The sequence below is a fragment of the Babylonia areolata genome, chromosome 1 (assembly GCF_041734735.1).
Source record: "Babylonia areolata isolate BAREFJ2019XMU chromosome 1, ASM4173473v1, whole genome shotgun sequence".
Lineage (NCBI taxonomy): Eukaryota > Metazoa > Mollusca > Gastropoda > Neogastropoda > Buccinidae > Babylonia > Babylonia areolata.
Genome location: NC_134876.1, coordinates 16,646,269 through 16,662,080, shown reverse-complemented (window position 1 = coordinate 16,662,080; position 15,812 = coordinate 16,646,269). Strand labels below are relative to the sequence as shown.

Sequence of the window (15,812 nt, the reverse complement as noted above, 5' to 3'; positions counted from 1 at the left end):
GAGAGAAAAAAAAGACTTTTTGAATAAAAGATAAACACATATGGAAAATGATTAAAATTTATGAAATATAAAAAGAAAAAAAAGAGCATACATAGTAGTAGCTGGTGTTAAACTCTCTTTCTTTTTCTCTCTCTCAAGGTATGACTATGAGCGTTGGGTTACGCTGCTGGTCAGGCATCTGCCTGGCAGATGTGGCGTAGCGTATATGGATTTGTCCGAACGCAGTGACGCCTCCTTGAGCTACTGATCTGAACTGAACTGCCGTTAACTGTTATACCCTGGTATTAATTATAATTATCATACGCGGGTTTAGACTGGTGTTAAATTCTTCAGTGCGAACATACCAGACGCACAAATGGCTTGGTTTTATGGGAGAAGTCAGTTGGGGGCTACCACTGGTCGACCATTCAGTCTCCCCCAGGACCTCCGATGTTCACCCTAGTGCCTTTTTGTATTTGTATTTCTTTTTGTCACAACAGATTTCCCTGTGTGAAATTCCGGCTGCTCTCCCCAGGGAGAGCGCGTCGCTACACTACAGCGCCACCCATTTTTAAAAAAATTTTCTTGCATGCAGTTTTATTTGTTTTTCCTCTCGAAGTGGATTTTTCCACAGAATTTTGCCAGGAACAACCTTTTTGTTGCCGTGGGTTCTTTTACGTGCGCTAAGTGCATGCTGCACACGGGACCTAGGTTTATCGTCTCATCCGAATGACTAGCGTCCAGACCAACACTCAAGGTCAGTCTCGTGGAGGGGGAGAAAATATCCAGCAGCGGCTGAGACGTGATTCGAACCAGCGCGCTCAGATTCTTTCGCTTCCTAGGCGGACGCGTTACCTCTAGGCCATCACTCCACTTCACTTTTTCATTTGACCTCTAACCTTGCACTAACATCTTCTGACCGTTTGGTGCTAACGGTGACTGGGTTGTACAGGCCTACCGATAAGTCACAAACACACTGACACTACATCCAGTTTTGTCAGGTGCCGATCCAAGACAGAACTCTCCCCGGAGTTCACGCGCGCCTTCTTGCGATCGCTGCTTCTTTGTTTTTCTACAAGGCCGTTGTTTCGCGTGCAAGATTCCGGCTGCAGCATGCAGCATCGCATAATGAAGCCAAAGAACGCACTGAGTTCCTTCTCAGTAATATCGATGGTGTGTGTGCGTGTGTGTGTGTGTGTGTGTGTGTGTGCGTGCGTGATATTTTACTTTAATCCAAGGAGTTTGTGGATGCCGATTCTGTTTTGAATTACAATAAAAATAAAGCATTCCTTGCAGTATGTGTGTGTGTGTGTGTGAGTGTGTGCTTGATGTGTGTGTGATTGTGTGCTTGATGCATGTGTGTGTGTGTGTGTGTGTGTGTGTGTGTATGTGCCTGTATGTATGGATGCATGTGTAATGGTATGGTGTCTGTGTGCACACGCGAGTGACTGAGCGAATTAATTTTCACGCGTCAGTTTTGTTGTTGTTGTTTTGTTGTTGTTTCCAATTTGTTCGTTTTTGTTTTTTATTGTTGTTGTTTTGTTTTTGTTTTGTTTTTTTAATGTGACCTGACAAGTCAACTCATATTATTTTCTATTTTGCTGTTGTTGTTTTTATGTGTTTATTCGTTTGTTTGTTTTCCTCAAATTAAGTTCTGTGCAACTTTTTCTGAGTTTACAAACGCGGGATGTTCTCGGAAAGCACTTCCTCCAAGTTAGTGGAATGATATTCCCAGTTCAGTAGCAATCGCATGCGTATGCACATCAGTCGTAAAGAGTTGTAAAGTCTGCAATTTTTTATCAAATCGAAAGGTGTGCCATTACAAAGTCTGCAATTTCTTGCCACATCTATAAGTTTGCATTGCACATTTCACATGATTCACCACCACACAAACCATTGTCACTCTGCGTTGTTGGAAAACCAGACAACGACAAGCTATTTGCGTAGTTGTTGCGACCTTGATCTCGCTTACAAAAAAAAGAATTACTGCCTCCTACCTCCCCGCTTGTTTTATTTGGTTTTAGGATTTTGAGAGCGCGTTTGTAACCTTGGTCGCAGTGGTGCGCGAAGAGAAGAAAGAGCGCGGAAAAAGCCAGAAATAGCTGATGTTTGACTGGTTCTTGGAAATGAATATTCATTAAGGTATTGGAGAGAGGTCGAAGCAGACGTCAAATTGTGAAATGCAACCGTTAAGAACCGGCGCTCCGAAGTGGGGCGGTATTCGAATCGTCCACAGTTACACGCTGTTTGCAATTACCCATAGCTACCCTAATTAATTGACTTGATATCATTTTGAATGCCTGCACTAGAAATGGAATTTGCTGTCCCTAGCTATTTTAGTGCCAGTGAAAGATCAGGTCTGTTCCCCGAAGTATTCAAGTGTCCTACCCGGGCGATGCTTTCTTTGTTCAGTAGTCCCAATTCCAGACAAAGGTTTCTTGAAGTAAAAGGTCCCACACTAGACCTGCCAATAACACACACACACACACACACACACACACACACACACACACAGAGTTAATCTATCATGATACAGGCTCACTATCCTGTGACGAATGATACTGGACTCCCTGGTGAGCCTCCTGTATGCTGCGCTGCACTCAGTGTGTGTATGTGTGGTGTGTGTGTGTGTGTGTGTGTGGTGTCTGTGTGTGTGTGTGTGTGTGGTGTCTGTGTGTGTGTGTGTGTGTGTGTGTGTGGTGTCTGTGTGTGTGTAGTCATGAGCTGTGTAGAGCTGTCAAAATTGACGTAGGCTCGCGCGCGGTAGGAACGCCCGGTCACGGGTTATGTGCAAGCTGATAGAAGCTGTGCAGACTGTCTCATCGGTGTTGCAGCCTCAAATTACCCACCTACTCCGTTTTGCCCCGGATCGTCCTGGGCTAGCCTCGAATGACCACACCCGGGGGTCAAGATCAACCATCTCACCCTCCACCCCACCCCACCCAACATAGTCGGGTCAGCCCCTTTTCACGGGTTGAATCAAGCTGTTGAGAGAGGAAGGGGGTCGTTCTGGGCAAGGCTTTACCGAGCCCCCACCTACCCACACCCTCAGTCTCCACTGTGACAAAGCAAAGGTGGGGGAATCCTACTGCAACAGCCTGTTCCTACATCTTGGCGACAGTAAGGGAAGGAAAGGTATGGACTCCCTTTTCTGACACTTCTCAATATTACGATGCGCTGGAAGCAGAAAAGGGGGACTATTCTGAACTAGCTGCTACGGCCATCCACACCATCGAGCTCAATAGCTGGCTGTATCTTACATGATCATTGTCACAGTACCTTCACACACAGATAATAAACATTTTTCGGAGACAACTATCTTTCTTTTTTCTTCTTTTTGTTTGAATAAATCTTGAATTGTTCAACAGTGCGCATGAATACAAGTAAACAAAAAAGAGCATCAACAAGCTTAAAGCACTTCAGTTTTAACGTGACGGCTGATGAACCAAATCAATAATATCAACAACAAAAACTTATTCATAAGCAGGAAATAAAAAATGAAATAAATGAATAAACAAATAAGTAACAGAATGCATGATAGTCAGTCGCGTCTGACTATGACCATCAGAACCGCAGAGGAGGCAACTGCTGTCCTATCTGAATTTGATTATAGTGGAGTGTCTTGCTCAAATTACACTTTCGGCTGAGACGGTTTTAGGACAGTCGGCATTGGGAAAAAAGAAGTCGACAGCGAATATCTTGTTCTTTCCCTTTACCAATGTAATGTAGCTAGGCACTACAGCATCGTTAACACATAGGTATTGTTTAAGCTGGCTTAAGGAGCTGCTAGTTTTCATATAATGAGGCAGAGAATTCCAGAGATCTGTGGTAGAAGGTATGAATGATTTCCGATAGAGTTCAGTGTGGAATTGTTGTACGGTACGTTCTAACGATCTGCTCCTATGGTATGGGCTACGGTCTGAAACAACATCGGGTACAAGATCCATGAGGTAATTTGGGCATAGACCGTTAACCATTTTGAAATATTACATGAATTATTGTGGAGTGATGGCCTAGAGGTAACGTGTCCGCCTAGAAAGCGAGAGAATCTGAGTGCACTGGTTCGAATCCTGGCACAGTCGCCAGTATTTTCTCCCCCTCCACTAAACCGTGAGTGGTGGTATGGGCGCTAGTCATTCGGATGAGACAATAAACCGAGGTCCCGTGTGCAGCATGCACTTTGCACACGTAAAAGAACCCACGGCAACAAAGGGGTTGTCCCTGGCAAATTTCTGTAGTCAAAATCCACTTCGATAGGAAAATAAATAAACAAAACTGCAGGCAGGAAAAAATACAAAAAAAATGGGTGGCACTCTCAGTGTAGCCACACGATCTCCTTCGGGAGAGCAGCCCGAATTTTACACAGGGAAATCTGTTGTGACATAGGAGCAATACAATACAATACAATACAATACAATACAATACAATAAATTTGTGTCTGTTCCTTTCTTCCTTAAGGGTATGGAACTCTGACTCTCGGTATGATTTTTGATGACTTGTCCCACGAACGGCTCCAGTCATGGTTCGTAATGCTTCAACTTGTAAATTTTCCAGTGAGTTTGATTGTGCATCTGTGTAAATATCCCATGCAATATCAGCATTGTCAAAGTGTGGTAATATTAATGATTTGTACATAATTTCGAATGCATTTCTATTTAGCTTGTACTTATACGTCTTTGGACAAGAAACCAGCATAGTTATAGTATTGATCATACCTTTTGATATGTTCATTCCATTTACAGTTGTTTTGGAATATGACACCTAGTTGTTTATGTTAGTCTGGACTTTGTAAAGATGTGCTGCCAAAAGTAAGAGGTAAAAAACGTAGTTAATGTCTAGAGAAAAATTTAACAACTCTGTCTTCCCTTCATTAAATTTGACTTTCCAGTGCTTAGCCAAAGAATCTATCTTTTCTAAGTCAGAGTTAAGTACTTGTGCATCGATGTCTTGGGGTTTTAGTGCTAAGGACATGTTCGTATCATCTGCAAATAGCTTTATGTTGGACTGGATGTCGTGAACAATGTCATTAATATAAACAAGGAATAGACGTGGACCCGGTACAGAGCCTTGAGGAACACCCGCGGAGGGTTCTTTTGCAATCAGACTTATCACTCTTTATTATGACTGCTCAGATACAATCAGAAAGATTAATCTGTAAATCAGTCGAACAGTTTGCCTCGTGTGCCATTCAGCTTCAGATGAAAGCCCTTGTGCCAGACTCGATCAAAAGCTTTGGATACAGAGCCTGGGTTGTGACTGCATCATCAAAAAATGAGCACAAATCATTATAACTGCAGAGCAACTAATTTAATGTGGAGTCACCAGGAATAAAGCCTGACTGGGAAGTAGACAAATATGATCTGACGATTAAAAACATGTAAACTCGCTTTTGTATGCGCTGCATCTCTCAAGGACTTTACCAGCACAACTGAGCAAGGACACTGGGTGGTAAATGTTACATAATGCTCTTGAAGTTTTTTTGCGCAGAGGATTAACGTGTGCTGCTTTCTATATCAGGGGAAATCTTGATTCGTGCAAGCTTTTGTTGAAATTCTAGTCAGTGGGATTAAAACGGCTGGTAATGATGCGATTGACAATCTGTCGTAGACAAGACAAGTACCTGTTGCTTTAACTGAAATCATTATGTCAGAAGCAGCATCAGTCATTATCATCATCATCATTACTTCGGTCAAGACCATGAGAGAGAGACATAGACAGAGGGAGAGAGAGAGAGTGATGGAGATGTCATTTTTTTAAGTCGTTTGTTTGCTGATTTAAAAAAAAAAATTTTTTATAATAAGTACTCACATGTGGATCATCAGTCCATTTTCTAGAGCCTCTTTCCCATGCCTCTTGTTGTAGTTCATTGCCGAACAATGATGAACAATTTTTGCTGAAAATGTCTGCACTCTACCACCACTGTCCAGCCTTGAATGAGGCTTAAGATGCCAGCCTCCGCTTCAGATGGCGACCAGTTGTCGCACGCGGGCAGAGACTGCCTTTTTATATCAGAGCATATCAGAGCAGCTGCCACTCCCCCTACTCCCCCCCAACCCCTCCCCCTCCGCCCCCACCACCACCACCACCTCCCCCCCTACCCCCCTCGCCCCCCCCCCCCCCCCCCCCACACACACACACACACACACACTTGTTATCACTAAAACGTGGTTTCATGTTATATTACAGGGAAGGGCCGTTTTCTTGGGAATTTGTTCTGACTAGACCCTCTGTCCTCCACAACACAACATGACGGAAACTAGATTTGATCTTTCTGTTTGAATCGCTGCACTGTGTATTGTTTTGTATTGTATTGTTTTGTATTGTATTGTATTGTGTTGTATTGTGGTGATAAAAAACTCTAGGGAGAGTTGGACAGTCCATGGTCTTCAGAGAAGAAGCCCACCTCAGTCAAGTGTTTCGGCTCTTAACTCCTTATGCTCTAAAGGTGCCAGGCCGCACCCAGGTCATGACTCCTGGATGCCATTGTATTGCCGTCTTTTCTTTTTTCTCTTTTTCCTGGTCCTCAGCAGAATCGAACCTGTATCTCCAGGGTGGTCACCGCTTCAGGACTGAGTCACCTTTTCTGGCCAACGTTTTAACCACTGAGCCATTTTAATCCTTATGAAGTTTACTTTCATTCCTCCTCGACCAGATCGATGCATATCTATCTTTGAATGTGTGTCAATGTTTTGTGTTGTACGTACAGCTGAAAGACAATTTTCCATGTTTTAAGGAAAATTAAACTTGTATCTTGATATGTCAGTTTACTTCAGAGTGGTGTGTGTGTAATTCAGGTACTGGGTAGAGTTGTCAACTGATAACGACCTACACTGGCGCGTGGTGCAGAATGACACCCCACGTACGGAATGTCACCCCGGTACTGACTGGTTACGACCATGAATTATCACCGTGCACCAAACTCCCGCCAAAATGTATGGTTTGGGGTCGGGTCTGACTGGTCATGTTTTGGCTGGTTGGTTGGTTTTTTGTTATTGTTTTTGTGAAATGGGTGTACAAGATGGAGGAGGATAATGGTGATCACCAACGCTTACATCTTGTAACCAAGCGCTCTGCTTGCTTCAAAAACTGCTTCACACATCAGTTATAGCGGTCTCTGTTTTCGCAACTAAATTGCCGGTCTGCAACGACCCACACAGAATGTGTGACGCCATTCCCGGTTTGAATGCAAATCCCCTTTTAGACAAAGGCTCCAACCATCTATTAAATCAAGTCTCTGTATCATTCACTGCAATATTATTTTTGTCGTGCTTAAACACACACTTAAATCAGTTACAAGCATGCTTGATTTCAATTTAATCGTTCGTCAGTCTAAAGATTTCAACTGACGCTAAGCTTATGTCATTTTGTCCTCACCACACACTCACTCCTCGACCAGTGGCACGGTACGCTATTGGCTGAGCTGGAGTCTGTGTTTCTGCTCCACTGTATTTAATCAATATCTCTTTTGTCGGATCAGTAAACGTCAGGTATTATATACTGGCAGAATCGTCACAATTCCATCTTTAAATCTATTCCACTTATGTTTGCCTACGTTAACTGTTTGTAATTTTCCACGATGAGCTTGCTAAAACTAACCCTGTTCAAGTGACTTGAATTAACATTATAAATTCATCTTAAATAATCAACACTTCATTTTATACTCGTTAGAAAGTAGGTGTTGGGCTCTTTCTTTTGCGACCTATCCGACATAAATTGGCTCAGGAATCATTTAGAAATCTATCACTGAACACCTTGTAACTAACACACTGCTGAGAAAATTTAGGAGGTTTTGAGCCGATCTGCTTCACAACACACGTAATTGTCTTTGCAGTCCGTTTAACTTGCATAAAGAGACAGAGCGGGTGATCAGTGGTCACTTTCTACATGGTCAGTCATCTGACCAGAGCCGTGCTCTCTATCTCTCTTGCTGTGTCACAAGCAGTGTGTGTGTGTGTGTGTGTGGCTTGTCCCAGAGGCTGACATCTCGCTGTGTATCACTGTAAGTATCCCATTTAGAATGTGCTGATGATTTGTAAATTGTATTCTTCGACACAGTACTTATGTTCATATGAGTATGTTGTCATTACTTTGTTCAGTTATTGCTTTGACTTGTAGTCACAGCTGGGCTATGATTGATCTAGAAAATTGCCATGCTGTCATATGCTCAGAGCAGTATTCCATTTGATTCTTCTTATCATCACAGTCCATGGTGTCTCTGGACACTGATAGTTTGTTCCAGAATGTTCTAGTGGATGACGCATTCTTTCTCAGCAGAGGAGATTTAAATGTTGAGTACAAGCTAAGCTATGTTGATATTTGGCTTTAATACAATGGATTACTTGTGTAGGTTCATTCACCACTTAATGGTTAAGCCATGACAATTCTTCCAACCTTTGTGTTGTGTGCTGCTTACTACCTATTCTCTCAGTTTGCTAGTATTTAATATCAAAGCAACTGATTCTATCATCTTGTTTATTATTCATGTATTATTTCACATGCTGATATCAGTTATGATGCTACAGTGTTTCACTGATTCTCAGTACTCTAAGATGTGTGTAGTATTCTGTCAAGATTACAAGATAGTGTTGGATTAATATCAGTTTTTGGTTAAAAACCACCTAAGTCTGTTAATTGTAATTTAGTTATCATGCCCTCTCCTATACAGCTTACTCCAGTATAGTGCTACATGATAACCTGATTCATTTGAGTCACTTTGACACAGTATAAGCTTTACCTAATCTATACTGTCAGTGTACGTTCATTAAATCAGCATAACTTAAATCACTTTAACTGCACTATTTAAATGTATTAGAAATGTCATTTGATGTCAGTTGTTTGGTCTTCACATATATGCATTATCTTATCATATGTTGTTGCTTATAACAAACCGATTGTATACATGTGCTTTTCTATTCACTTGTGTTGACATGTGCTTAATGGCATCTGTTTACTTGTGTCTGTTCAGGCACTGTTTTATCTCTTCTCCTTATCTCTTCTTCTTCTCAACTTCTAAATAACTAATGTAGAAATAAAACATTAGAAAACCCCTTTTGTGACTGGCCTCTATATGTTCCTGGCCTGTGCACGGGGATTCTTGTCCATCCTTTAATACAATCAATCATTCAGTTAGTTCTTTCGTACCAACGTACCTTGATAAACCACTCGGTTCATTACACGGCTACAAACGTATTGCCAACGACGGTGCTAGTTTCGATTATAGGAGTGATGCGATCTCAGGATGGTGGCTGGTGATAGTGGTGGTGCTGTAAGAAAGTAAGTCTGGCAGCCTTTGGCATTCTTGACTTTTCTTGCTCTCTAACGTTGAAAGAACAATCAACGACCTCCTAAACTGACGGCGACGATGACGATGATGATGACGAAGTTGATGATGATGATGTTACCGTATGATGTTGCATTAAACCTATGTTGGAGGTTCTGTGTCCTCGCAATGTTTGCTCACCAAACACATTTCCATGCACTATCATTCAGGAGATGTTACCCACATCTAACACAACGACGGTCTTAATGAACTACAGAGCACTGACAAACAGAAGTGTCATGTGCAGCAGCAGGAAGTCTTGAGCAGTCCAGAAAGAACACTGGAGCAGACCAGCACCTCAGAGGCTTATGAAGAAAGCCAAACCATCAAGTCCAGATGAAGTGACAGCTCCAGCCCCTGCAGCATGACCCAAATGATGCCTACCATCTGCTGACACGAGTGGTCCCAGGGATGTGCCCATATTAGCCTGTGCTAACCTTGCCACAATCGTCGTTTACCTGACTTCGATATGATTTTTTTTCTTCTTTTTTTTTTTTTTCTTTTTTCTTTTTTAGCTGCCGATTCAAAATCCGCTGGTGATCATCATTTTGGGACACTCATGGTCCCAACTCCATATTGTACCCCAAGGTCACTTGATAACAGTCAGAACCGATAACAAAACTGAACATTCACAAATGGCGACTATTTGTTCCGCAGAGGACACGGATATGTGATACAGTACGGTAATTGATGCACGATACTGACTGGGTGACTGAGCGATGGTTTGATTAACCCCTTGACTGTTGCTGGTGGGTGTAGTGTTTGTCAGTGAAGAAGTGAAGTGAACATGACAGTCACGTTTTGTTGTTGTTGTTTTCTCCCTGTTGGGATGGCCATACTTTTGTTCAGCAAAATCGATTGTGCCGTAATCGATTAAAAGTACTCAATAAGTCGTTCGCGCACTTTAGTTCATGTCACGCTGGTTTAATTTCACCATGGCTCAGCGGTCAAATGGTTGATCTTCTTCTTCTTCTTCTTCTTTTTCGTTTGCGGGCTGCAACTCCCTCGTTCACTCGTATGTACACGAGTGGGCTTTTACGCACATAACCGTTTTTACCCCGCCAAGTAAGCAGCCATATTCCGTTTTCGGGGATGTGCATGCTGTGTGTGTTCTTGTTTCCATAGCCCACCGAACGCTGACATGGATTACAAGATCTTTACGTAAGTATTTGATCTTCTGCTTGCGTATACACACCAAGGGGGTTCAGGTTCAAGCAGGTCTGCACATATGTTGACGTGGGAGATCGGAAAAAAAATCTCCACCCTTTACCCACCAGGCACCGTTACCGAGATTCGAACCCGGAACCTTCAGACTGAAAGTCCAACGCTGTAACCACTCGGCTATTGCGCCCGTCGAATGGTTGATATGACGTGAGGGTGACGCCTGTTGTTTCAGATGCACGGCAGGGTGATTGTCATCCTCCTCTTCCTCCTTCACAGTGCCTTCCACCTGTCTTCCGCTGCACCGTCGCACGTGGCCGAAGGTAAGTCCCTGGACAGCCGGCAATGCACCGATGGATTGAGTCGCACGTCGTGAGACGAAGGTTATATGACTGATAGATTGATCGATATGAATACTTATTTAGTGCCTATCCTCGGTCTGAGACCAAGCTCTAAGCGCTTCACAAACGCGCTTCATTTGCACAACAGGTGCATACCTGACGGCTGCCACTGGGCGCTAATCATTCGTTTCCTGTGTCATACACTCAGATTTCAGGCACACACACACACACACACACACACACACACACACACACACACACACACACACACACAGACGTACCCACTCAGACAGACATGCAACATTATTGAGGATTTTGTTTTGTTTTGTGTTTTGTTTGTTTGTTGCTGGGGTTTTTTTTTTTTGGTTTGTTTGTGTGTTTGTTTTGTCCACCTCCAGATATCGAACATTGTATTTTGTCTTGAACATCACACAACCACCCTGACAGTTCTCTTCTGCACACCACGACACTACACATCGCTATAGCGGGCTGACAACTCACGACACATTTAGCAGTGTGTGTACGTGTGTTTGTGTGGGGAGGGTAGGGGGGTGGAACTTTTACAAAAGAATATCAATGCCAGCAATCGTCTTTCCTCACGTTAAAAAAAAAAAATCAATGTTGCATTATGAAATTCCTCCTGTGGAGCGTAATGGTGTGTATTTCTGTTAAGTCTGATGTTTTATATGCTAACAATTCTCTTTCTTCATGTAAAATGAAATACGATATAACGTTGTGAACCGAATTTCTTAATATGGAGCGTGTGCTGTCTCTCTGTTTTGTAAGTGTGATTGTTTTACAATTATGTTACTTTAACTGCAGCAGAGGTGATGAAAGACAAATTTTCTGGTTGTGTTACGCTGGATAGTAAAGACATTATTGTTATTCCCCCCCCCCCTTCCCATCCCACCCTTCCTCCCCCTCTCCCCCCATCCCTTCCTTCGCCCATTACGCTTTCCCCTTCCCCCTCCCCCTCCCTCTCCATTGCGGAGGGGTCTGAGTGCCAGGCAGGACAGTTTCCCTGCCAGCAGGACTGCTGTGTCCCTGGAGAGATGTTCTGCGACCAAGGGACTGGGACATGCACGCTTTGTTCAGACATGGCCGTTCAGTGTGGCGATGAGTCAGCAATAAGTGTCCGAGCTGCATGCCTTCCTCGGTCCTTGAAACCGAATGATGGCGACAAAAACTGCAAGTGCATTCGTATTCTCGCTTTTATTAACTCTCTCCATACGAACGGCGAAAGAGACGACGTTAACAGCGTTTCACCCCAGTTACCATCATCAAATTATTGCAAGCGGAAGGCTCTTATACTGAAGAGGTGAATGTTGACAAAGAATACCACAATTCTGACGACGGAAGCTAAAGGTTGGGTCATTCAGTTACCCACTGGACATCCGAGGGGTCTGTGTAGAGGAGAAGAGAGGACTGGCCGTACTGATTGAGTTAATGGATATGTTTCCTGTGTTTGTTCATTGTTTGTGTGTTCTTCTTTTATTAATAAAATCAGTGGTTTTAGAATGATTATGTTTTGATGGGAAGACTGGAAAATAAAGATGGACTGAAACGATTCATTTTGCAGAGACCCAGGCTTTGACACGCAACCGACAGCCGTGGAGGGATCCGGTTTACAGTTTCTCACTATGGCGCACCAGTGATACTTCACACAGTCATGGTGGGAGTGGAAGAAGAAAAGCAGATGTTTTTATTTCCTTGCAGTATACGCTGCGGAAAGATAGGACAATGTATTGTTCAGCGCTTGCTTGATAGTCTAGGCCTAAAATTCAGACAGAGGTATAACACTTTGAAATGATTCCGAGGCTCGTTGAGTGACGGAGTCAGTCGTCATGTTCAGCTGTGGCTCACTGGAAACCAGCAGTGTGTCGTCTGGCTGTTATACCATAGATGTACTGGTTCTTGAAATGGAATTCATGTTCTGCTAACCAACTGGACACATTATCCCAGGTAAAGTACAACACCACTCCAGAGCAATCGAAGAGGGGAAAAGCATTGCTATACAATGATTCGCTTGTTTTAAATATTTATTCATCTTTTTACGTCTGTGGTGTGTTGAACATTTCAACTTCTAAAATATTCTATTCCGGGTTTCTGATTTCCCCACAGGAAGTGGCAATATGAAATTTACAATTTTTAGTGATGTGATAGACAATAAAGTCATGATTTGCTGCTAATCTTATTGACTATGACCATGATTGTGAAAGAACTTTTTAAAATAAAATAAAAAAAGTCAGTCATGCCACTTTCATCAATGAAATGGTAGGAGCGCATTTCATGACTTTTAGTATGGTGGGGAAGCTCTAAGCTTGTACCTCCAAGCTGAGATAATACGTGAAAACTGCAGTGATAACATGTTCAAGTAAGAGTCTTAAGTCCAGCAATGCCGCGGAAACAGTATACCATATTAATCTCTCACAAAAAGCTATTTTGTTGCGAAATTAGGCCCTGCTCCTTTTTTTTTCTTTTCTTTTTTTCTTTCTTTTTTTTCCTCTCTCTCTCTCTCTTCTTTTTTTTTTCGTAAATGTTGAAAAGTATGAACGATGCTCCATGATTTCAAAACGGTTTGCATCTTGTTCTGTCATGATCAGGTGTCCATCAGGACGTGTCCAGAATGGTAACCGTGCCACTCAGCGTGTTCTTTCTTGCCGTACTTCTCCTCCTCCTCCTGATCTGGGGAAGAAGAGCTCCTGGTCAGTGGCTGTCGAGGGAGGCAGTGCAGTATGATGATGGTGAGTTGGATTAACCCCTTGAGTGCTGAACCTCAGTGAAATGAGATCAGGGTGGTTTGCATCACTGGACTAAAGATAGATGGATAGCTCATTGGCCAGGAAAGCTGAAGGCAACTGGACGCCATACTGACACTCGTATCCGGCTGTCGCTAACTGGTGGTAGTTTCTGAACTGTAACCGTGTATCTTCGATGAAATCGTGTTATGCTTACCCCCACGACATGCCAGTGGTTGTGTCTTGATTGATATCTGCCAATGGTTTGTCTACCAAAGTTATTAGAGGAAAACAGTGCAGTGACACGTAGCGCAAACTTGCTGTGGAGGCACACACAGGATGGTCAGCTTAACTAACGCTGCGAGCAAGTGAAAGCTTGCCGCGAAGTAGTCATTGCACCAAGCTGAGTGCTCGACTACATATATGAAGTTACCGCGTCGCGCTCTACCGAAACGAGTAGCAAAATGGCTGATTGAACACTTCTGCTGGCTTCAGTTAGCAAAGGGACTCAAAGAATGTATGCGCTATCCAGCTTTTTTTTTTCTTTTAGAACAGTGGATTTGCATATGAAGCGCATTCACTTACTTCTCGTGTGCTTTTGAGTGGTGTGATTGTTTTTTTAGTGAGCAAAACCTAGCAAATCCCAAGCGGAAGACATTCAGTTAAAGAATGATGTCAGATGTCCTGACCTTTTAGTTCAATTCTATACAAGTAAAGTGACAGCCCTTCACTGACAAGCATACCTGTCAGCAGCAGTCGAGGGGTTAAAAGCGCGAATCTGTCCAGTTCTCTGGTACAGATACCCGATGCACTCAATGCACGCAAAGGCGCCCAGCTAATCCTTTGACTACGTGACCGAAATTCGAATGGAGCGGTGGCCTTTTAATAACGCGTCCGCATTGGTACCGAGAGAATCTGCAGCGAGCGTGCGGAAACGAACCCCCGGCATACTTGCCGTACCTTTCTTCCCCTCCACCAGACCTTGAGTGGTGGTCTGGACGCTAGTCATTCGGCGGGATAGGACAATAAACGGGTATCCCGTATGCAGCATGTACTTAGCGCACGCAATAGAACACACGGCAACATTCTGAAGTTAAATCCTCTCTCGGACTGACAGTGAAACAACTACACTTGCACGGAAAAAGAAAAACAAAAAGGTGGCGCTGAACTGTGGCGACACGCTCTCCTCCTTCACACAGAGAAAGTTGTGACAAAAAGTAATACAATACAATTCAATACAGTACAATACAATACAATACAATGCATGCTTTGGCATCCAACTTAGCCTTTGAACACACAACGAGGTTTGCAACAACAAAAAATAGAAGAATTATATATAGTGACCAGTCGGAAGTTCTAATTCTTTCTCTTGTGCCACAGGTCAAGCAGAAGAGCAATTTCGCGTGAAAGGGGACTATACTGCCTCTCGATTTCTGAACGGCGACACTTAACACAAACGTGGATTCGAACTTTGCACAAGGCCCTTAACTCCACGACAAACATCGAACGAAGACGACATGCTTATCCCCCCCAATTCATTATGCCCAGGGTAATAAAAATTTTGCGAACAAGCTGACAGTCAAAGGGAGATAATATGTTTCAGACGTCGATTTCGATTTTCGCAGGTTGTAATTCACCACGAGGAGAAGACTTCAAACGATGGACTGACAACATTGTACATTTGTAGAATGGACAGGAAGACCATTTGCAAAGACTCAGACCATGAATGACACAAAACGGACAAAAGTGGAGGAATGTGTTGAACAGTTCTACTGTGTGGTGAAGCAACGATTCCACAGCTTTAATTAAAGAAGAAGAAGAAGAAATCCCTGTCCCTTTTCGTTCAGCCACCAGGCACAGCTTCTGTTTTATCCGTGTACGTTTCTGTTCGCCCAGTGCAAAGCATACACAGAACATGTACAGAACAAGATTACATTATGTGGTAAGGCACACTTCGACAGTTCAGAGTACTGGAATGAAGAAATTCTATTTCATGATCCCGCACACATACTGCTGAGTGTAGACATATGAATAAGATACTGATTTTCACATTTGAAAATCATCATTCAAACCAAAAACAAATAGAGAGAGACAATTAACATGTAGAAAATGTGGGGGAGTTGTATGGAGAGTTGAGGGGAAACAGGATAGATAGAGAGCAGAATCAAAAATGAACGTTTGCAATGAACAGAAATACAATTCATGAAAATTACTTTAATAACTCTACTGCTTCTCCTGCACGTGATGATAACGCTACCACAATGATGATGAAGA

The 15,812-nt window shown here is 43.0% G+C and overlaps 1 protein-coding gene and 1 long non-coding RNA gene across 22 annotated transcripts in view; one reads left to right on the top strand and one right to left on the bottom strand.

The window, feature by feature from the left end:
• Nucleotides 1-1,756, bottom strand: part of LOC143280146 (uncharacterized) — a 108,225-nt gene extending 106,469 nt beyond the window's left edge. For 3 of the 10 annotated variants that reach the window (XR_013054996.1, XR_013054995.1, XR_013054993.1), the window contains exon 1: nt 345-1,655. This is a non-coding gene — a long non-coding RNA (uncharacterized LOC143280146). The other 7 variants (XR_013054994.1, XR_013055001.1, XR_013054999.1 and 4 more) reach the window with 6 other exon arrangements.
• The window catches only part of LOC143280091 (uncharacterized), a 30,862-nt gene that overhangs the window by 13,925 nt on the left and 1,125 nt on the right, over nt 1-15,812 (top strand). For 6 of the 12 annotated variants that reach the window (XM_076584665.1, XM_076584657.1, XM_076584688.1 and 3 more), the window contains 3 exons: nt 10,695-10,782; nt 12,380-12,472; nt 13,404-13,544. In XM_076584665.1, the coding sequence (XP_076440780.1) occupies nt 10,695-10,782; nt 12,380-12,472; nt 13,404-13,544 (322 nt within the window). The other 6 variants (XM_076584641.1, XM_076584633.1, XM_076584648.1 and 3 more) reach the window with 5 other exon arrangements.